This window comes from Halichoerus grypus, chromosome 12, assembly GCF_964656455.1.
Source record: "Halichoerus grypus chromosome 12, mHalGry1.hap1.1, whole genome shotgun sequence".
Taxonomy (NCBI): Eukaryota; Metazoa; Chordata; class Mammalia; order Carnivora; family Phocidae; genus Halichoerus; species Halichoerus grypus.
The window spans coordinates 78389823-78410395 of NC_135723.1; the positions used below are offsets into that span (position 1 = coordinate 78389823).

Sequence of the window (20573 nt, forward strand, 5' to 3'; positions counted from 1 at the left end):
ATTTAGATGCTTGATGTTTGTTACTCCCCTTGCACACTCACAAGTGCCAAATGAAGGATTATACTCAGAGGTAATGCTTACTGAATGTATAGCTGATCTTAAGGGGAGAGAGAAGAGTTGAAATTTGAACTTAGTTCAAAATATTTATTGAGTGCTGACAATATACTGAGAAATGAAGATTAATAAAACATGGTCTGTATTTTTGGGGATCTGGAAGTGAATACCCTCTGCTCTTTCAGTGTTAACACCCCTAAAATATGAAAAATGAAGGGAAGAAAGGAAGAGTTAGCATTGCCTGGGGGGTGATGTATGTGGTAGGAACTTAGGAACTTCATGTATTAGTTCACTTCAGCATCACAAAAAAAATTTAAAAACCCCACGAAACTATGAATGAGGATAACAATCCCCACTTTAAGATGAGGGAGCTCTAGCTCAGATATGCTGAGTAACTTGCACCCCATCACTCTGCCTTCTTGTCATTGAACTGGGCCAAAAATGTGTAAGTCTAAAACTCATGGCTTTTACTCACCATAACCAGTCAGTCAGTATTTAGAACTTCTGAGACAGCTCACTTTTAGTGAACACCAGTGTCATATTCAAGAGTAATTATTTGACATCCAGGCACTCAATGACTTGGAGATGACATGGTGACAGGTTCAGATCTCCAACGAAAGAACTTACCATCAAGCAACATCTTGGCTGCCATAGCAGTGGGTAACCCCACAGTTTTAGCCATGGCTGAAAAGCCATTGATGTCCCCATAAACCACAAGATCAATAGTTTTATTTTCCAAATGTCCAGAAGGATGTCTGATTCCAAAACTGTCTCTCATCACAATCATATCTTTCTCTCCAGGGCCTTAAGATAAATAAACAGACATTCTTCAGTGTCATTATCATCACAACTCCAATACTGCAATTCATCTGCTCCTACCCTTTTGCTCTCACAAGTTTCTTCTCCCATCATACGTGGTCCCTAGACAATTACCTATACTACTCTTTAGCCCAAAGGCCAAGAGAAAAACTCAAGAAGTGATCACTCTGGCCACGTTCCTTTGTCCAGGTTGGTATCACTGTCGCCTGGCTACAGACCTGAAGGCGCCCACTCTGCCCCCAAAAGCTCCTTCAGCATTTCCCTAATGCATTAAAAGTAAAACTAATAATTTGTTGGGCGCCTGGGTGGCTCAGTCGTTAAGCATCTGCCTTTGGCTCAGGTCATGATCCCAGGGTCCTGGGATCGAGTCCCACATCAGGCTCCCTGCTCAGCGGGAAGCCTGCCTCTCCCTCTCCCACTCCCCCTGCTTGTGTTCCTGCTCTCGCTGTCTCTCTCTCTCTTCAAATAAATAAATAAAATCTTTAAAAAAAAAAAAAACTAATAATTTGTTCCTTTCCTATATTCCCCAAGTTCATTCCTATTTGATAGTTCTCTTATTCTTCCCTCTGGAAAAATAGCCCAAGTGCTCTTTCCCTCCTAGCATACTTCCCCATCCCTACTGCTTGGTTCCAGCCCTCCCCTCATATTCACTAGTTGTGCTGACTGCATCTTAGGGTGCTGTTTCTGGGACGTGTAGCTAATACCCCATAGCCTACCATAGGAGAGTTTCCTGGCCAAATGCTTGGAGAGTGCATCCACCACAGACTCTGCTTGAGGGACTTGTTCATCCCCAAGTAAGCCCAACCTGAGAAGCACAAGAGGTGGCTGTGTTACGTCAAGTCCTACACAGAATCTCACTTGGGAAGAAGGGAGCTCTTTGGGTTTTATCTTGAAAGGGAAGAATAGCAAGATGACAGTCCAAGTTACAGGACTCTCCTACATTGTAAATAACAATAAAATAGTAATGTTTTAATCTTTAGAAGCATCAGACTCCCCAAGGCAGTGCTCCCTGGAGCTGAACTGACACACAGTAAGTCCACGCTGTTGCAAAGTTTCACATGAGATTAATTTACAGGTTAGTTCTCCCACATTAGGGAGACCGGCATAATGTGCCACAGCTGTGTGAATGAACATTTTAAAGTAGTTGCAAAAGACTAGGAGAATCTCCTCCAGGAAAGAAAAAAATATCCCACCTTGCTTGGAAACTGAGTAGTTGAAGTGTCTCAAGTTAAGTATTTCCCAAGTTATAACTGCCATTAAATTTCTCCCTTTATCTACTTTCTTATCCACACGTGAACACAGTACTTGGCAATCTCTCTACAATAGGCCAACATTAGAACAGTAAATTAATCAAAGACAATGTAAAGTGCCTGGTTCTATCTTGACCCCTTTTTGCCTAGAAAGGACTAAAAAAATCATTGATATTTTTATTGATATTGAAGGAATCCAGTATTTTGCTGAGTTGACTGGTGGGTGCCTACCATTCAGCAGCCTCCAGCTGGGTATTGTCTCTTCCTAGTTTCTGAAAGACCGCTTCCTTGAGCACATCATGCTTGGAGGAGGGTGAAATCCCAACCAAATCACAAAGGAGCTCTTTCTGGTCATAAAAATAAAGAATTCTAAGTTCCTAATAAATAATCAGTTGAGAAATTATCCTATTAAGACATTTGATCACAAATGCACCTCAAATTTTAAATTAGAAATGACTAGAAATAGTAAATGGTAATGCTTACACATACATCCACACATGTCTACACACTCACCCATCAATAAATTATATTCCAAAACAATATTTCAGCAATAAAAATGGGTCATAACATAAAATCAATACTAAACAGATGGCATCATATTTACCATCACATCCTCTCCATTACTTTTTCACCCATTCTCCCTCACCCTCCAGTAGCCCATTTTGGCCAGGATCAAGTGGAAGGGGCCCATTGCTACGGTTGCCAGTAGCAACCAGAGTTCTTTCGTAGGTTCAAGAGATGAGAAAGACCTTGCAGATAATAAAATCTCAAAGCAGTAACACTTAAGCAATGGTCATAGCTTTTTGTACTTTCTTAAATAAGGCTTTTTTCCAGGATTTCAAGGGAAAAAGTTAAGCTCTCAATTAAGGAAAAACAAACTGGTTCACAGGCCATATTTGGCTCAATGCCTGGTTTTGTAAAGAAAATTTTTATTAGAAGATATCCATGCTTATTTGTTTATGTATTTGTCTATGGCAGAATTGAGTACGTATGGCCCATAAGGCCTAATATATTTACAATCTGGTTCTTTATCAAAAAAAATTTTGCCAGCCCCTATTCTAAACTGTAGCTACCAAAATACTGAGACTACCCCTAAGAATACCTGTACCAGCCCTCCCAATCCAGCTGCATCAACCTCAGAATTCACTCTATAAATGTACATTCACTCCTGTCTAACATGTACATTTATCAAAGGTAAAACAGATTTGGAAGGCTCTCAGATACATGGAAAATGGAATCCAAAGCAATAGCTAGCAAGAATATCAAAGTTAGCAATACTGATCTTTTTCTCCTTGTGATAAATTGCTGGCATTTCTACTGGAATATGGGCACACTGGTTCATGTCGGATGACCAACAAGTAACAGCTGGTAGTTAGGGGAAGCTCTGCTTTACATTCAATTCTAAGCCTTCAAAGTCCCTTCCAACCTGGAGACTCTAAGATTTTAATGCAACACAAATATGGGCATAAATTCAGTAACTGAAAACTCAAATTACTCATGGTTAAAAATGATCAAATGAGAGAACTGATGGGATTTGGGGGTAGGGAGTCCAGTTCTGTGATACCACCAATAGCTCTCCTGGGTTATCAATTGCAGGAGGCCCAAGTTTATCTACTGTCACTGGGTCACCACTTAGACAAGTGGTAGAGCTCAGAGCCTAAATCCATCTCTTCTCAGGGCTGAGGGAGCAAATAAATAGCACAAGCTGCTACAGGAAATAAGCCCAGTGGGTCAGGCCCATGATCTCTCCAACCTTCCACAAACAAGGAAAAATAAGGGGTCTGGAGGGTTAGGGTTTATCTAAGCCACAGGATAGGTACCTTGCTGGTCCAAACCAAAGTTCAAACCTGACCATTTCTGAAGAACAGCAAACAACATGTAATTCTGGAGTCACTCACCCAGGTGAGAGGGTTGGCCTCAGGTCGAAGGGCAGGGAATGCATCTCTGTTTATAAGACCCAGTTTTACAAATCCATTCAAAGCTTTGGCATACCCCTATAAAAGAATTATTAAGTAGTGTATGAAATTTTTCCCTTCAAAGAAAAAATTTAAAATGCTTTTTTGAAAAGAGGGATCTGTCTTTGTAATTCATGTAGAAGACAGGCTGAAAGTAGTCATCTGACTTGCCTGTATGGATGCAAACACCTTCAGGTTCAGACTGGAATCAAGAGTGTCACAGCAATTCTGCCAGCTTACCTAAAAGACCTTCAAAGACTTGGGTCTTTACTTCTGTTTCTGAGTAACATGGGAGGGGTATTTCTGGCAGCAGAAGGGCAAATGTCCTCATGTGTTATGCACTTCCAGCTCAGCAGAATAGTATTTAGCAGAACAGTTCCCTCTCTTATACCCCACAAAAGAGATAATCCATTCTGCTGATTAGGAGCCACTATCCTAATGCACATAGGGAGCAGGAAGAGAGGTAGGAATCAGAGAGTTTCTTCTGAAATCACACAAATGTGGGGGAGGGGAGTCAAGGAGAAGGAGTTGGGAAAGATCGCATGGGAAGGTGACAGCAAGCTGGGTCTGCAAGGACACGCAGGTGATAGGCAGGCGCAGGAGAGTAACCAAGGCCTCTCTGTCATACTCAGATGATAGTGTCTCATCTTTAATGCTGGAAAGAATATTTGGGTTACTGAGGGGTAACTGAAGGCATTGCCCAGAATGGTGGCCCCCATGGATATGAACACTGCAACATCTTCCACCTTCTGGGGTTCTGTGGGAATGGCTGTCATCCATACACATCCTTGAGAGCTTTATTTAATTCTTAAAGCTCTTTTTTTTAAAAAAAAAGATTTTATTTATTTATTTGACAGAGAAAGACACAGCAAGAGAGGGAACACAAGCAGGGGGAGTGGGAGAGGGAGAAGCAGGCTTCCCACTGAGCAGGGAGCCCAGTGTGGGGCTCGATCCCAGGACCCTGGGATCATGTCCTGAGCCGAAGGCAGACGCTTAATGACTGAGCCACCCAGGTGCCCCAATTCTTAAAGCTCTTAAAATATTCTATTCCTGGGTCTACATGTTTGGCAAGAGACTGTATCTAAAGCTATCAGAAAATCCTAACTCCTGGGGCGCCTGGGTGGCTCAGTTCGTTGAGCATCTGACCCTTGATCTCAGCTCAGCTCTTGGATCTCAGGGTTTTGAGTTCAAGCTCCATGTTGGGCTCCACACTGGGCATAGGGCCTACTTAAAAAAAAAAAAAAAAAAGACTAAAGAAAATCCTAATTCCTGAACCCTTCCAAAAATGCAACTACTATATTCTTAGAACAAAATGAAAAAAACAGAATCAAGAAATCTGCCAGCACTGAAGATGTTACGGCTTCAGTTCAGACTAGAGTTTCTCCTGTGCTTAGAGGCTTGTGGAACATCCATCGTTCCTAGATCGCCTTTGGTTGTCTTCACTGACATCTTGTTTGATTCCTGGATCATGAGGACATCACATTCACAGGAGTACAGGTACCTGCCCTCTAGGAGCTTACAATCATTTTCAGGAGACAACAAAAATATACATAAAAACCTAACTAAAAGTGCTGCTCAGTGCCAATAAATGTAATAAAAGCTTTAAAGAGTAAGAACTATAGTGGCTTTCTCTCTTTAAGAATAAACAGGAGTAATGTATGGTGATTAACATAACATAATAAAAAAAAGAATAAACAGAAGTTGGGGTGCTTGGGTGGCTCAGTCCATTGAGCAGCTGACTCTTGATTTTGGCTCAGGTCATGATCTCAGGGTGGGGCTCCATGTTTGGCAGGGAGTCTGCTTGAGGATTCTCTCTCTCCCTCTCCTTTGGCCTCTCTCCCTGCTCTCGCTCTCTCTCTCTCTCTCTCTAAAATAAATACAAATCAATCTAACAAATAAATAAATAAACAGGAGTTGACGTGGAGAAGCAAAGCAAACCAGAAGCCAGACTTCATGTGCCAACACTGTGGAAATAACCTCTGCTTTTACGTGAATTTTGTGCACACAGGAATAACACCCCCAGTGTTCACTGACTCCTGAGGCCCACCCCATGTAAGGAAGGGGGACGGGAAAAGTTCTGGATGAGGGACCTGTGATCTTAAATAACATGGTATGGAAAGCCTCATGAGAGCCAAGTCCTGAAGGAGCCAAACGAGAGTGTGAAGATATCTGAGAGAAAAAGTTCCGGGCAAAAGCAGCAGCTAGTGAAGAGAAAAGAGCAAGGGGAAAGCATGCACAAGAATGGAAGGGTTATCACCGATGGGCCTATGTGTCTTCCATCTTCCAGAGAAAAAGATCATTAGTGAATGGTGGATAACACCACATGACAAACCCCCTTTCTGCCCTCACCAGGAAATCTCATGGGGCATCGAGATCTAAAACCAGATCTTTGATTTTCAGAGAGGTGGTATGTTAGAGATGCTGCTTGGAGTGGGTTGAGAAGTGTCTCCCTCATAATTCACATCCACCCAGAACCTCAGACTATGACCTCATTGGGATATTTGCAGATATAATTAGTTAAGGCTCTCGATATGAAACCAATCTATATTTAAGGTGGACCCTAAATCCAATGACTGGTGTCCTTACAAGAAGAGAAGAGGACAGAGGGACACACACAGAAGGTGGTGATATGAAGATAGAGGCAGAGATTGGACCAGTGTGCCAAGTTAAAGAACACCAAGAATTGCAAGCAGTCATCAGAAGTAGAGGAGAGAGACATGGAACAGTTTCTCCCTCCAAAATTCCAGAAAAAAAAACAACTCTGCCCACACTTTGATTTCAGACTTCTGACCTCAAGAATGGTGAGAGAATAAATTTCTGTTGTTGTAAGCTACATGGTTTGCAGCAATTTGTTAGAACAGCCCTAGGAAACTACACTGATTGTCTTAATCTGGTCATTCTTGTCACTACTCTTTTGTGATTAATACTTAAATGTGTGGTGGACATTTGCATTTATACCCCTAGAATCTACACCCCACTTTGTGGTAAAAACATTTTAGATTTGCTTTGGGGAAAATGATGCTGACTATATCTTCAGCTTTCAGGACATGAAAACAAAAGGCAAAAGCTGATTGGCATATTTTATCCCACTGACCCCACTGATATTTTTAGCTATACTTTTTCATTTTCACTGGATTTGAACCAAAGAGGCTGGGGATGCTTTCACCACCGTGCCACCATGTACAGCCTGGGACTGCAGCCAGCACTCCAAGGAAGAGATGAGAGGCAAAGAGAAACCAAGCGCCCCTGAGGTCACTTGACCCCAAAACTCACTACACCTGAAGGTGACCCTTCCCCTCCCCCCCCCCAAGTCCTCATGAGTCAAAAGTTCCCTTTTTGCTCAGGCCATCTTGAGTTGTCTCTTAAAACATTCACTCAAAGAGTGCTGAGAAAACAGACTCCAACCTGGTTTATTATCCTAATTATTTTGATTACTAAGAAAAATTAAGCGTACACATCACTTACATCAAAACAGGAAATATGTTTCATCTCAAATACAGCAGCTTACCTTATATCTCAGTGTCCCCCGCAGCAAAGTGTGTGCAGAGGGAATGCCATAAATCTCAGCATATTTTGTACTGTCTCTGTTAGGATAGCCTTCCAAATTTAAGCCAGGGAAATAATCCATGGGAGTAACTGCATCAACAAAGGAGATGCCCCCTGCCACACTCACCACCTGAAGAACATGGAAAACGCACAATGGGGTTACAACGTTGGGCTCCCCTGTGGACTTATCTGCATCATTTGCATAAAAAAGAAATCAACAGGGCGCCTGGGTGGCTCAGTCGTTAAGTGTCTGCCTTCGGCTCAGGTCATGATCCCAGGGTCCTGGGATCGAGCCCCGCATCGGGCTCCCTGCTCCACAGGAGGCCTGCTTCTCCCTCTCCCACTCCCCCTGCTTGTGTTCCTGCTCTCGCTATCTCTCTCTGTCAAATAAATAAATAAAATGTTTAGAAAAAAAAAGAAATCAACATTTTAAAAGAAAGCACTAGAGGATTTGAGAAAAAAAATTTTAATGAAACTACCATAACTGGCATCCCATACTCAAGCGATTCCACCAACAATTCAGAAGGCCATGATTCTCCCAAGCTTTAAAATCTGACTTAAATCTAGATAAGATGGCACTGAATTATGTCCCATTAGGGGTTTGTTTTTAAATAAACAATAAGCAAAAAGCAACAGACCCTCATTTCAATGGCTATGCTCAGATAACAGTGGCAAGATCCTCACTTCACTCTTCACTTACACGTGCCTTTGAATGTTGCATATCAGGCACCAGTCTTGGACATTTCTGTCACAGCTAGCATTAATGGGGCACCTATGTACATGCCAGGACCACACTCATTGTGGAGGGAAGGAGAGTGATGAAGATAAAGAAGTTGCAATCTCTGTCTTCATTCCCTCCTTCATTCACTGAACAAACATTTACTGAATGTCCGCCAAGTACAAGGAGCTGTGCTGGAGCAAGTACAAGGAGCTCACAGCCTGGACTAGTCACCCTACGGGTGTACGCTGGGGACAGGGAATGGGAGAGATGTCCCCTTATAAGAAAGACAACGTGTGAACATACAGCGAAACTCAAAGAAGTGCTACCCCTTAGTGCTAGTGCTAGTCTTACTGCTGGTGAGAAGTAAAGTCAATTCCCAAGCTCTTCTGATTTCTCCGTAATCCTCCTACCTGCTCCCTCCCCGATCACAGTCAAAACGCACCAAAGCGAATTTTTCCCTTTGATTTTGATGAAAGGACTAAATTGTTCTTTTGGTGTGTGAAGTTTATGAGATGATGAAAAACATTCTGGCATGATCAAATCAGGGCTGAGAATCTGGGGGCTGCTGGTAGAACTGGGTTTGTCCCTCCTGCACCACTGGAAACAGCTTCTGACCACATGTCTGCAGCTGCAAAAACCACCCAAAGGAGTCTTCTGCTAAACTTAATGAGCCCTAGAGTTTATTTGTAGATAGGTTCTGCATGTGCCTTGGTCTGAGAGAGAAAAAGGAAATGTCTGTGTAGGTCGCTGAAGGCCCAGAAGGAAATGGGCATTGCTGACTGGAGTCAGGCCTGGTGACATCTCTGCAGTTAAAGGCTTAGGTGTGCAGAGCACCAAGCACCACTAAAATTCCAGGAGTGAGAGCTGAAGGACTCGAGGAGGACTTCTCATTTAACTTTCTTAGGAAACTCCCCTGGACTACAGAGTGAACATTTCCAGAGGGACTATTTCTGCCCTATGGCTTTCACACTAATCTCTTCTATCAGAATAGTAAAATTAAAAAAAAAATCTAATAAGCAAGCAAATGTTAACCTTTAGGGTCCACACACACATCTCACTTCTAGAACTCATGGCAATTCTAAACTTTGTTTGTTTTTTACTTATTTGAAGGTGAGGAAATTGTTTTAAAGAAAAATTCTGTAGAGACTACTTATATTCCAGCACTTTACCAATCAGAAAGAAATCAGCTGGTTCATAAAAGTTTATCATCAGATCCTTGGAAGAAACTAGGGAAATAGCAACTGAATAGTCATGATTCACTTAGAGACAGACAGCTGCCAAAACAACTTGTCCCCCAAATTCCTGGGTAATCACTGTCACTTGACCTCGATGCAGAGTTGTATTTCTAGGGCTATATCGTGGGGTTCATGAATAAGCCCTATCCTGTTTAATATTTTATTAATGGCTTAGATGAAGAAAGGCATATTTATTTATTTGGCAGAGAATACGCATTTTTTCTGACTCGACGGTGCTCACTCCCAACACCCACTGGGAGCAGAAATAGTGGCTCATGACCCACTACGGCCACAGGCTGCTCTAAATCCAGCTCTTCCCACACCCACACGTCTTTCCCCAACCACTGACTGACAATAAGCTTGATCGCTAAAGTGACAAAACATTTAAATACAGGAAATATAGGACTTGTTCTGAGCTAGATGCCTTATACACACAAAACTGAGAGTCACCCAGAGGCAGATTTGAACCCGGATCTGTCTGACTCCAATGTCCACGTTCTTTCTACTACACCATACTGTCCCCCTAATTGTGCTTATTTGTGGATCAGTATTTCGAGAAGGCTACTGATTGACAAGGTGCAGCATTCCAATCATGGCACTTGCTAACTGCATTCAAAATGGTTGCGGGCAATGGAGAGTAGCGGCTCTTCCTACAAAGGAGGGCTGGGTGCTGCAGTCCAGCTAGGGGCAGGCAATGGGAAGAAAGCTACAAAACCTATCTCAGAGCTGTGTTTTCAGAGCAAGCATGATCCCGAGAGTATCTGTTTCACCGGGAGTCGCTTAGGAGAGGGGGCCAAAGGAGATGATGGTGCTCTACCACGTCACTCCCCAGAGCCACCGATGTCCCACCACCCTCAAACTAAAAGAAGACACAGCCACTGTCTTCCAAATATGTGGAAGGGAATCATATTTGCTAGAAATACTATTAGAAGTTAGAAGTTGAAAATGGTGCCAGTGGCTGGAGATTCCTGCAAGGATGTAGGACAGTAAGATACATCTTAGTTCATGGGCCACTGCCTGAGTTGCTGGAAAAGTTTAAGGCTTCAACCTTAAGCAGAAGCCAGAGGCGTCACCTGAATCTCCATCACGATTCCCTGAATTATATAAGGCCTGCTTCGTGGTGGGGGTGATAGCGGCAGAGGGGATGGAGGGACAAGAATACAAGAGAAGCTTTAAGAAGTTTAACGATCTGGGCTGGGAGACACACAGATGCACTTGAATTACTGAGCGAATAATACAGCATCCGGAAGCTTCTTACAGACAAAGTGTGGGAGTCTGGACAAAAGAATAGTGAATAGGGGCTGGAGTTGTCAGGAAAAGCTGCATCCACAAGAGGGAACTTGAGTGGGACCTTGAAAAAAGTATCATTTTAGCAAAAAGAAAAGAAAAGCATCGTGTTTTCTCTCAGCCTCCCCCACAGTGTCAGGGAGATGCAAAAAGCATTCCTTTTTTACAAAAGGAGTTTAGGATGAAAGGGAAAAACTTCAAATTCAATATATACAACTTCTGCTGCCTGAAAATAACCTCTTGCTTTTCCTGAGCACTCACCACCCTCAATTTCTTTACATAGCTAATTTTTGCGGGGGACTTACGCCCTGCCTGAGAACCTGCTGTTAAGCAGATTACCATCTATTAGACCCCAGGGAGCCCCACTGCAAGTACTTATCTTCAGACCAGGAGCCCAAAGCTCAGAGAGATTCACCAAGTTCTAGTACCACCCAGCTGGCCATGGCAAAGCCAGGCCCACTAACATCAGAGCCCGTGCTCTTTCTCACACACAGGCTGCACTCTGCTGACCCTTCCATGGTTATCACCTTTTCGTTTATATGGCCTCCCGAAAATAAGCATTTGCCCAATGGAAGCAAGGAATTTTCCCTGCATTCACGTATTAGTGTACACCAAACATGGGCCAGTCTCTTTATCAGGACGGCAGGAGGTGGAAGGAGATTCTACACGTGACAGGAGGCAGGCAGTGACGTATAAGGACGTGCTTTACAGAACGTCAGACTGTTTCGGGCCCAAACCTTCATGATTCTTAGAACTGGAGAACTGGGTGGGACATCAGTAGCCACATTACCATCAGGAGGCTGATGCCCAGTGGGTCTTTACCATTGCCTGGACTTTGGTGGTGCGGTGAAGGATGTCAGCACTTGGACCGGAACTCAGGGGTCCTGGTTCATATCCTGAAACACATGCATGTGTAGCATCAAAGTGTCCTGCTTGTTTGCTAGTGTTTTAAGTGCAGCCACATATGGTCCTCTGGTCACTAAGTCAGCTCTTCTCAAGTTCAGCTGCACATTAGAATCACTTGGGGAGTTTTTGAAGATCCCCAAACCCAGGCAAATCAGCATCTCTGGGGATGGGCCCAGTCATCATTATGTTCTATTTTCTAAACTGCCTGATGATTCCAATGTGCACCTAAGGCCACGATGTACACTCTACGCATCGTAAGCCCAGAAGACAATGCCTGATAAGAACGTTCACTTTGTGTCTTTCAACTTACTCCTCTGTACACAAAATACGTTTAAATTCAGATACACTGGGAATTTAATACTGCTGCTTGAATAATCTTTGTAAGACACGCAGCTGATCACATCATTCACCACTCCCTGCAGGGCTAGGGAGAGGTGAGGTGTCCAGAGCACAAAATTTCAAGAGAAGCCCTTAGTCCCGTCACATGTGTTCCTCACAGGAATCTTTCCTTATGGCCACAGGCATGAACTAGGAAGGCAAACGAGCGTGCTGTGGGCCCCGGCTGTGCCACGTGTGGTCTCTTGGACTGTGGCTGAGTTAGCTACACTTCCTACGCTTCCTACTGAGGTCGCTAAGCCACCTACTAGGGTGGTCGCAAGAATCAAATGAGGTTGGTGCTCAGCAGTTAAGGTGGCAGCATCCTTGCCCAGCTGGCACCTGCTTATCCTCCCAGGCCAAGCACATCTCTTTTCTGCTTTCTTCTCCCCCATCCTCGCCAAGGTCAAATCAACTGCCCTCTCATCTGCGTTCTGTGGCAGTGTAGCACACTCTAGAACTTCTCCTGCTGGAGCTTAGCCACTTATCCCAGTGTCTGTCTTACCTCCCATGAGGCAATCTGGTAAAAGAGACGTGGGTTTGAATCCCAGCTGAATAATCGTGAACATTCTCTTTGAGCCACAGTTTCCTTACCGCAAGATGATGAAAATAACACTGAATTAATTCTGACACACAGCAGCTGGGAAAGAAAGTTAGCTTCTTTCACTGACCCACTAAACCCTCCATTCCAAGAGCCACCCCCATTCCAGCTATGAGTTCTCCGAGGTCAGGAACTTCATTCACATATTTAGGACACAGTAAATGTTTGTCCTGCTGAAATAAATCACAAGATGACCTGTATTTATATATGCACAAGTTGAGAAGTAAATTTTCAAACTGCAGAAACAACTTGCAAGAAGGTGAAGAAGAAAGAATGAGCACAGGCGTTGCTGGAAACAGCATGTAGACCACACTAAGTGGAACAGAAAATACCCACTGGGAAACACTGGTGGAGGAGAGAATGGAGGACACACAGAACAGGCAATATCAAAGGTCTCGGTATCAGGGAGGAAGAGTGTGGACTTTCTGAGACAGTTACTGCAGGTTTGTATCTCTAAAGCTTTGCTGATAATCCTTCACCTTTCCATTGAGCAGGTAGGTGGCCGGCTGCATTATGTTCATCAAAACTCCCACTGGACTCCAGCTAAATTTGTATCTCAAAGGATTGTCTGAATGTTCAGGGGCTGGAAGCCCACCACAGTAGGAAATATAAGATTCAATCTGTAAAATAAGGGATGAAAGACAATAACAGAAATGGGGTAAATGAGGTAAACTCGCTATGTTTTTTTTTTCTTAAACTTATAAAGGCTTTCAAAAGCCTTCCTTAAAGCCTTTAAGCCTTCCTTAAAGCCAAATGCTATTTGATTAAGTCAGTTATATTATATATATATATACATTTTTAAAATCCACTGGAGATTGTGACTAATATTTTGCTAGCTAAAAATCCAACTATTAGTTCAATTCTGCTTGGTCAGTTCCTCCTGACTTTTGTGCTCAAATGATACATTTGATTATATATTTTGTAATACATAAGTATAAATAATTACTATTAAAACAGAATTAATATATAATTAATATTTATATAAAATATAATTCTAATTAATTTGATTCCATATTTGATTACATAACTGTTACATATATATAACCTAAAGCACTTAATCTGATTCTATCACATTTTCATATCCAATAGTTCCTTCTCATGTGCAAAAGATACTTTATATACCAAAAGATTGACTATTCTAAAGAATTTTCCCCACTTTTATTTTATTTTATTTTAAAGATTTTATTTATTTATTTGAGAGAGAATGAGAGAGAGAGCACATGAGAGGGGGGAGGGTCAGAGGGAGAAGCAGACTCCCCGCCGAGCAGGGAGCCCAATGGGGGACTCGATCCAGGAACTCCAGGATCATGACCTGAACCAAAGGCAGTCGCTCAACCAACTGAGCCACCCAGGCGCCCCGAATTTTCCCCACTTTTAAAAGTCAAGCTTTGGGGCACCTGGGTGGCTCAATCATTAAGTGTCTGCCTTCGGCTCCGGTCATGATCCCAGAGTCCTGGGATCGAGCCCCGCATCGGGCTCTCTGCTCCGCGGGAAGCCTGCTTCTCCCTCTCCCACTCCCCCTGCTTGTGTTCCCTCTCTCGCTGTCTCTCTCTCTGTCAAATAAATAAATAAAATCTTAAAAAAAAAAAGTCAAGCCTTTATCCATTTACAGATAAAGAAGATATAGTATATGTATATATACAATGGATTACCACTCAGCCATCAAAAAAAAAAAAAAAGAAAAGAAAAGAAATCTTGCCATTTGCAATGATGTGGATGAAACTAGAGGGTATTATGCTAAGCAAAATAAGTCAACCAGAGAAAGACAATTACCATATGATCTCAATCATATGGGGAATTTAAGAAACAAAATGGGATTAGAGGGAAAGGGAGGGAAAAATAAAACAAGCCAAAATCAGAGAGGGAGATAAACCATAAGAGACTCTTAACTATAGGAAACAAACTGAGGGTTGCTGGAGGGGAGGGGTGTGGGGAGATGGGGTAACTGGGTGATAGACATTAAGGAGGGCACGTGCTGTAATGAACACTGGGTATTATGTAAGACTGATGAATCACTGAACTCTACCTCTGAAACAAATAATACACTATATGTTAATTGAATTTAAATTTAAAAAATAATTTAAAATAATAAAAAACAAATCAAGTGGGGAAAAATAAAAATGACTGTTCTTAAGACTACTTTAAAAAAACTAAAAAATAAAAGTCAAACCTTACCATCTCCAAAGGCAGTCTAAAATCTTTCATTAAAACAAAATATTACAGTAGCATCTATTTCTCTAAAAATCTATTATTAAGCCTTGGACATTGTTTTACCATACAGATGTATCTGCAGTTGAAGGATTTTACTAGAAATTTCTAGTCAACATATGAGTTAGAATATAGCAGCTGCCTTAATCAAAATTATAAAAAGATTATTTCTGTACACCAAAATCTGGACCTTTTAATATTTTCCTAAATGGACCTTTGGGTGTAAATTAGACTCACCGTGGCTCCCACTTCCTTGGCCTTATCTATGGTTTCCATTGCCAACATATGATCAAGACCAGGGTCCAATCCCAATTCACCAATGACTGTGATGCCGGCATCTTCCACACTACAACAGGTGGGAAGGGGAGGAAGAAAAAGTTGGATATAAAATAAAAATAATGCCATGGAGCTACTTAGTTGAAAATGACTGAAACTTACCTTTTTTCTAATTCTTTTAGCGCCGGTGTGATGTAGCTTGCAGTGATCATGTTAACTTTGCTTGTGATGCATGCCTTCGCCACAAGAGGATGCAATGCATAAGGCAACAAGCTTAAAAAGAGAGTGAAACTAATCAAAAACTTTCCCAACCCTACCTTTAAATATACCTTAAACTGCACTAAAGCTAAGACATGACTCTGATTATTCTCTCCAAGGTGACCAATGACTCTTTGAGAACTACAGAATAAATTCATCCTGTTATCACATTTAAAACCCTCCACAATTTGACTTTCACCTAATCTTTCCATTATTCTCCCTCTATCTTCTTCATAAACCAAAATGGGAACCAAAGAAGTTATTATAATTCTCCACTCACAGCCTGTACTTTTCCAGCTCTGGAACTTTACTCTGTACCTTCTACTTGGAATATTATGTCCACCCACTCACCCCCATCCAGGCCATACCCTACTTGAAGAAATGTCTGGAAAGTCACCTCCTCTAAGAAGCTCTCCCAGATTCCCCCAAAGCCAGATCTTCTTCTGCATTCATTCAGCTATTTCTTTGCAACATTTAATGGGATTTATACCATTCATCCTTATATTTCTATGATTTTCTATCTTGGCTCCTCTACTAAAAGATAAGGTTCTTTTTCTTTTTCTGCCATATTTCCCAAATGGCTATCAGTTGGGTTAAACTAAGTCAAAGTGACCCAGATGTTACATTACAGAGTAGAATCTAAGAAGGTCCAAAGGAAGAAATAAGCTTTAATGGTACTGATTGGTGCAAAACTTTTCAAAATGGTTAGAAATCTATATGCTAAGCAAAAAAAATGAAACTGTGTTCAAAACTTAACTCCAACTCAGTTTTCTAAAAATCTGGCTTTGGTGTTTTAATTTGGCACTAGGACTACACAATCACAAAAAAATGAATTTAAGTAATTGTTAATATAAATGAATATATTCATGTTCTATCCAAGGAATAATAAAACATCATGTCAATTGCATAACAATATTCAAGTTCTACTAGCTTATTGACTATCTGGTGAAGCAAGCTACATAGTACAATGAAAATACAAATACAAACTTGTAAACATGATCACACTATTATCACTGTATTTGTCAAATTCATCCTGCAAATTTCAGATTTTCTCTAAAAACAAAAAAATAAAACCACCTCTGAGATACTTATGCCTCCTCAGGTTAGTAAAGTATTGCTACTTAGATTTATTATCCTGTGGAATAAAATTGTGTTCATATTTTGCCAGTATCAGTATGAAAACTCTCAATCTCTGTTTTTTGACTTTTTTAATTAAAAAGAATTATTACCAAACATGGTAACCCCTTAAAAGCCAATGAAAAAATACATGCAAAACTCTTTGTTGGAAAAATATTAATAGAAAATGTACAATGACATCATCTTAAAGATTAAGTAGAGTTTTTTGGTCACATTCCCCACATTAAAAACTTTCTTAATAAAAATTTTATTAAGATCTAATAACATTTTAAAACTCTGGCATAATCTGCACTAACCAAATAATATGCTAAGAACTAGAATGCCAGAACTTTGATTAATGGTGCCTATTTTAGACAAAAGGATTAGCATTCATAACTCATTGCATATGTAATATAATACCTACTAAAGGGACAAAACTTTTGAATGATTTGAGTTGACTCCAACCCAATTAATCCAAATAATTAGAAATGCCACTTGTTAAAACACACAAAATACAAATGGAATTTTCAAAGTAACTTACCAAACTCAATTACTACTTTGCATTAAATCATTAAGAACTAGAATCGCCAAATTAAAACCATGAGGATTTAACATATTATTATAAATTTTTTTGTGAAACATATTCTTCATTTTATTTTGGTAGTCACTATTACTGTGTTTCCATCAAAACACTTTCTCCAACTTAAAAAATAAAAAATTTAAAGAATGCTACAGGATAACAGTGTTTAATCACATTACCACTATTCAGCATGGAAACTCAACGAACTGAGAAAAATTAAATATAAAACAGATTTTGTTAATGTTAAATTTTTTCGAGGCCATCAGTTTGCTAAATTTTTAAATATGCATTATTATTTAGTCATATTTTGCTTCAGATTTAGTTCTAAATGTGTATTATAATGTTTTCTTTTTTTATGGAAAAGAAAAACAATGTTTTATTTAGGTATCTATGTGTGGCGAAACAAATTCCCTTTGTTTTATTCAGGAGGCTAGAACATTCCATTATGAATCATAATCATATCAATGACAAACAAGGTCTATGGGTCATCGGTAAATTTTTGATGAATAAAAATTATTGCACATTAAATTTATATAAATAGAATAACATTTTAAGTGCCTAAAGCGAGCCTATAATTTAAATACATCAAGAGATAATACACAAGTTCCCACACAGGATTACCTTTCCTATTGTATGTTTTCTAAACCCTTTTGTTGTTGTTGTTGTTGCTGTTTTTTTAAAGTAGGACATCACAGAACTTCCTCCAAAGATATCATTTCAATCTGATCTAACTATGAAAGTCACCTCATTATGGATGAGCAGGTAGCTTTCTTCCATCTTGGAAAAATTATATTCTAAGAATAAATGACTATTCTCATCACTTCGGTATTTTAAAATCCAGTTTAATTATAGAGTACCCTCATGTAGCTCTGTACCTAGAAGTTAGATCTGCATTTTTATCAGTAGTAAACACTATAGTTCAAGATCTGTTCCTCCAATAAGACTAAAAATGGTTAAAAGGCTACAAAATCTACTCATTTTCACTTAAGCTTTATTAAGTCCAAGTGATAAAATAGCCACCAAAATATATGAAACATTAATACTTCTGACACAGCAATTCCACTTCTAGATAGATATCCAACAGAAATGTGTATATATGGCAACCAAAAGACAAATACTAAAATGTTCATAGCAACACAATTCATAATATCCAAATTCCAGAAACAATCTAAACATCCATCAACAGTCAAATGGATAATAGGGGTATATTCACACAATGGAATGTTACATAGCAATGAGAACGAATAAACTATAATTACAGGCAACAACACAAACAACTCTCACAATCACAGTGTTGCAGAAAGAAGGCAGCCATAAATGAGGACACACTGAGTAGCTCCAAATGTACAAAGTTGAAAACTAGCAAGAATTAATGTATACATGAGAGGCCAGGATAGTGCTTACCCTTGAGGGATAGGGCTAATAATGGAAACGGACACATGGTGGGCTTCTGGGGTACTGTTATTCTGTTTCTGGAGGTAGATGATGGTTATGAAGTGTGTTCACTGTGAAAATTCACTGAACTATATACACTTATGATTTGGGTACATTTCTGGGTGCACACTTCAACTGAAAATTTACTTAGGGGGCAGTTGGGTAGCTCAGTCGTTAAAAGCGTCTGCCTTCGGCTCAGGTCATGGTCCCAGGGTCGTGCGATCGAGCCCCGCATCAGGCTCCCTGCTCGGTGGGAAGCCTGCTTCTCCCTCTCCCACTCCCCCTGATTGTGTTCCCTCTCTTACTCTTGTCTCTCTCTGTCAAATAAATAAAATCTTTAAAAAAAGAAAAAATGTGCTTAGGAGAAAGAGAAAATAAGGAAAGAGACATAACAACAGTGATCATATATTTCGTGTTTCCTACACAAACAAAATATATGACAATCATCTCTTCCTAGATACTAACCTGATGACAAGATCCTGTTTTGCCACCAAGGAGCTCAACTTCTCTTCTTGTTTACTAATGTCCATGCTAACAGGATTAATATTATATTTCTTACCTAACTGTTTGATTTGGTTCTTCATGTCAGAGCCTATTTCAAGAATACAAAAGTCCAATTTTTAGATTACCTTCACTATCAGAGAGTAAAACACATTTTAACATCTCCAAAAATAATTTCTCAGAGTTTAGAAACAAGATAGTCATCTAAAATTCACAGAGTAAGCATGCTTTGAAATCGGTTTTCCTTCTTCTTTAAAAATTAGGGCTTATTTACCTACTGTTATTTCTATCTTGTTATCTCTTGACAGGTATTCCAATACAGGTTCAGATACATAACCAGATCCAAGAACCAAGACCTTTTTCTTGGTGTCCATTGAAAGTGACTGAGCAAGTTCCCTATCAATAAAAGAGGGGAAGGGGAGAAAAATTTAACAACAACAACAAAAATATTCAAATAACAAAATCTTGCTGTCCCCCAAACAAACCAAACCTTAGACTATGAAGCAATAATTTTTCCCACATTTCTTATAATAAGAACCTCAACAGGAGTTCCCTAGACCAACATTTTTCATTAATTATTTGAGATTTTGCATGATAAATAACAGACCCTGACTCCTCTGAGGTGTATGTCCATACTTTCATGAATTCCCAACCACTGAGGAGGTGCAGACGCTGGACCATCGCCTGGCTTACTCACAATTGAGTAACTTGGTTTCACACTTTATCCTTCCAAGGGACATGATTCAAAATCATGCCAGGGGCTATACTTCAGAAACCTTACCCTTCACAACAATCTGAGGAGACAACAATCTGAGAAGGAGATTGTTATTAGCCATATTAGGCATTGTTTTGTCATTTATCATTAGGGTCACTTGAAAACAATTAAAACCAGACTTTTGAAATCACAAATGCCATGGGTTAAATATAAAAACCTAAGATGAATTACTAGGCAGGATTTTAATGCTTGAACAGTTTATTCTATTGGAATTTGTCCCTTCCTGACAGATTAACTCTCTGTCTTTCCTACAAACTATGACCTCCAACACCGTGACTGTCTTGTTCATGTTTATAAACCCATTAGTGCTCAACAAATTTTGTCTTAAATATGGAAGATACTCATTAAAACTCTGTTGATTCAAATTCACAAATATCAATGTAAGACCACGGGAATGGCTTGATGCCAGGGACATAAACAGAAGGCTCTGTTGTTGGAATCTTTTAGGCCAAGATGTCTCTCAAACTTTAACCTTTCGATTAATTCTAAGTGAATAAAAATAAATTTAAATACAAAATGTCCCTGCTCCTCTTCACCCCCAACACTCATGTTACTGATGAGGTGAGTCTCCTTTAACCTCCACTCCCATCCATTTCACCCCCCAGAAAAGAACACAATTATTTGGTTATTGTATATCCTTTCTAACAACACTTTCTATAGTTTAAGTAATTAAATT

At 40.2% G+C, this 20573-nt stretch overlaps 1 protein-coding gene across 3 annotated transcripts in view; it reads right to left on the minus strand.

Moving 5' to 3' along the window:
- Positions 1 to 20573, minus strand: part of AASS (aminoadipate-semialdehyde synthase) — a 57250-nt gene that overhangs the window by 2986 nt on the left and 33691 nt on the right. For 2 of the 3 annotated variants that reach the window (XM_036122351.2, XM_036122352.2), the window contains 10 exons: positions 19397 to 19518; positions 19087 to 19213; positions 15396 to 15506; positions 15195 to 15303; positions 13229 to 13369; positions 7587 to 7754; positions 4022 to 4117; positions 2355 to 2470; positions 1590 to 1678; positions 682 to 858 (listed from right to left, as the gene is read on the minus strand). In XM_036122351.2, the coding sequence (XP_035978244.2) occupies positions 682 to 858; positions 1590 to 1678; positions 2355 to 2470; positions 4022 to 4117; positions 7587 to 7754; positions 13229 to 13369; positions 15195 to 15303; positions 15396 to 15506; positions 19087 to 19213; positions 19397 to 19518 (1256 nt within the window). Of the gene's footprint in view, positions 1 to 681; positions 859 to 1589; positions 1679 to 2354; positions 2471 to 4021; positions 4118 to 4318; positions 4514 to 7586; positions 7755 to 13228; positions 13370 to 15194; positions 15304 to 15395; positions 15507 to 19086; positions 19214 to 19396; positions 19519 to 20573 lie in introns of those variants that run through there. The other variant, XR_004926555.2, reaches the window with a different exon arrangement.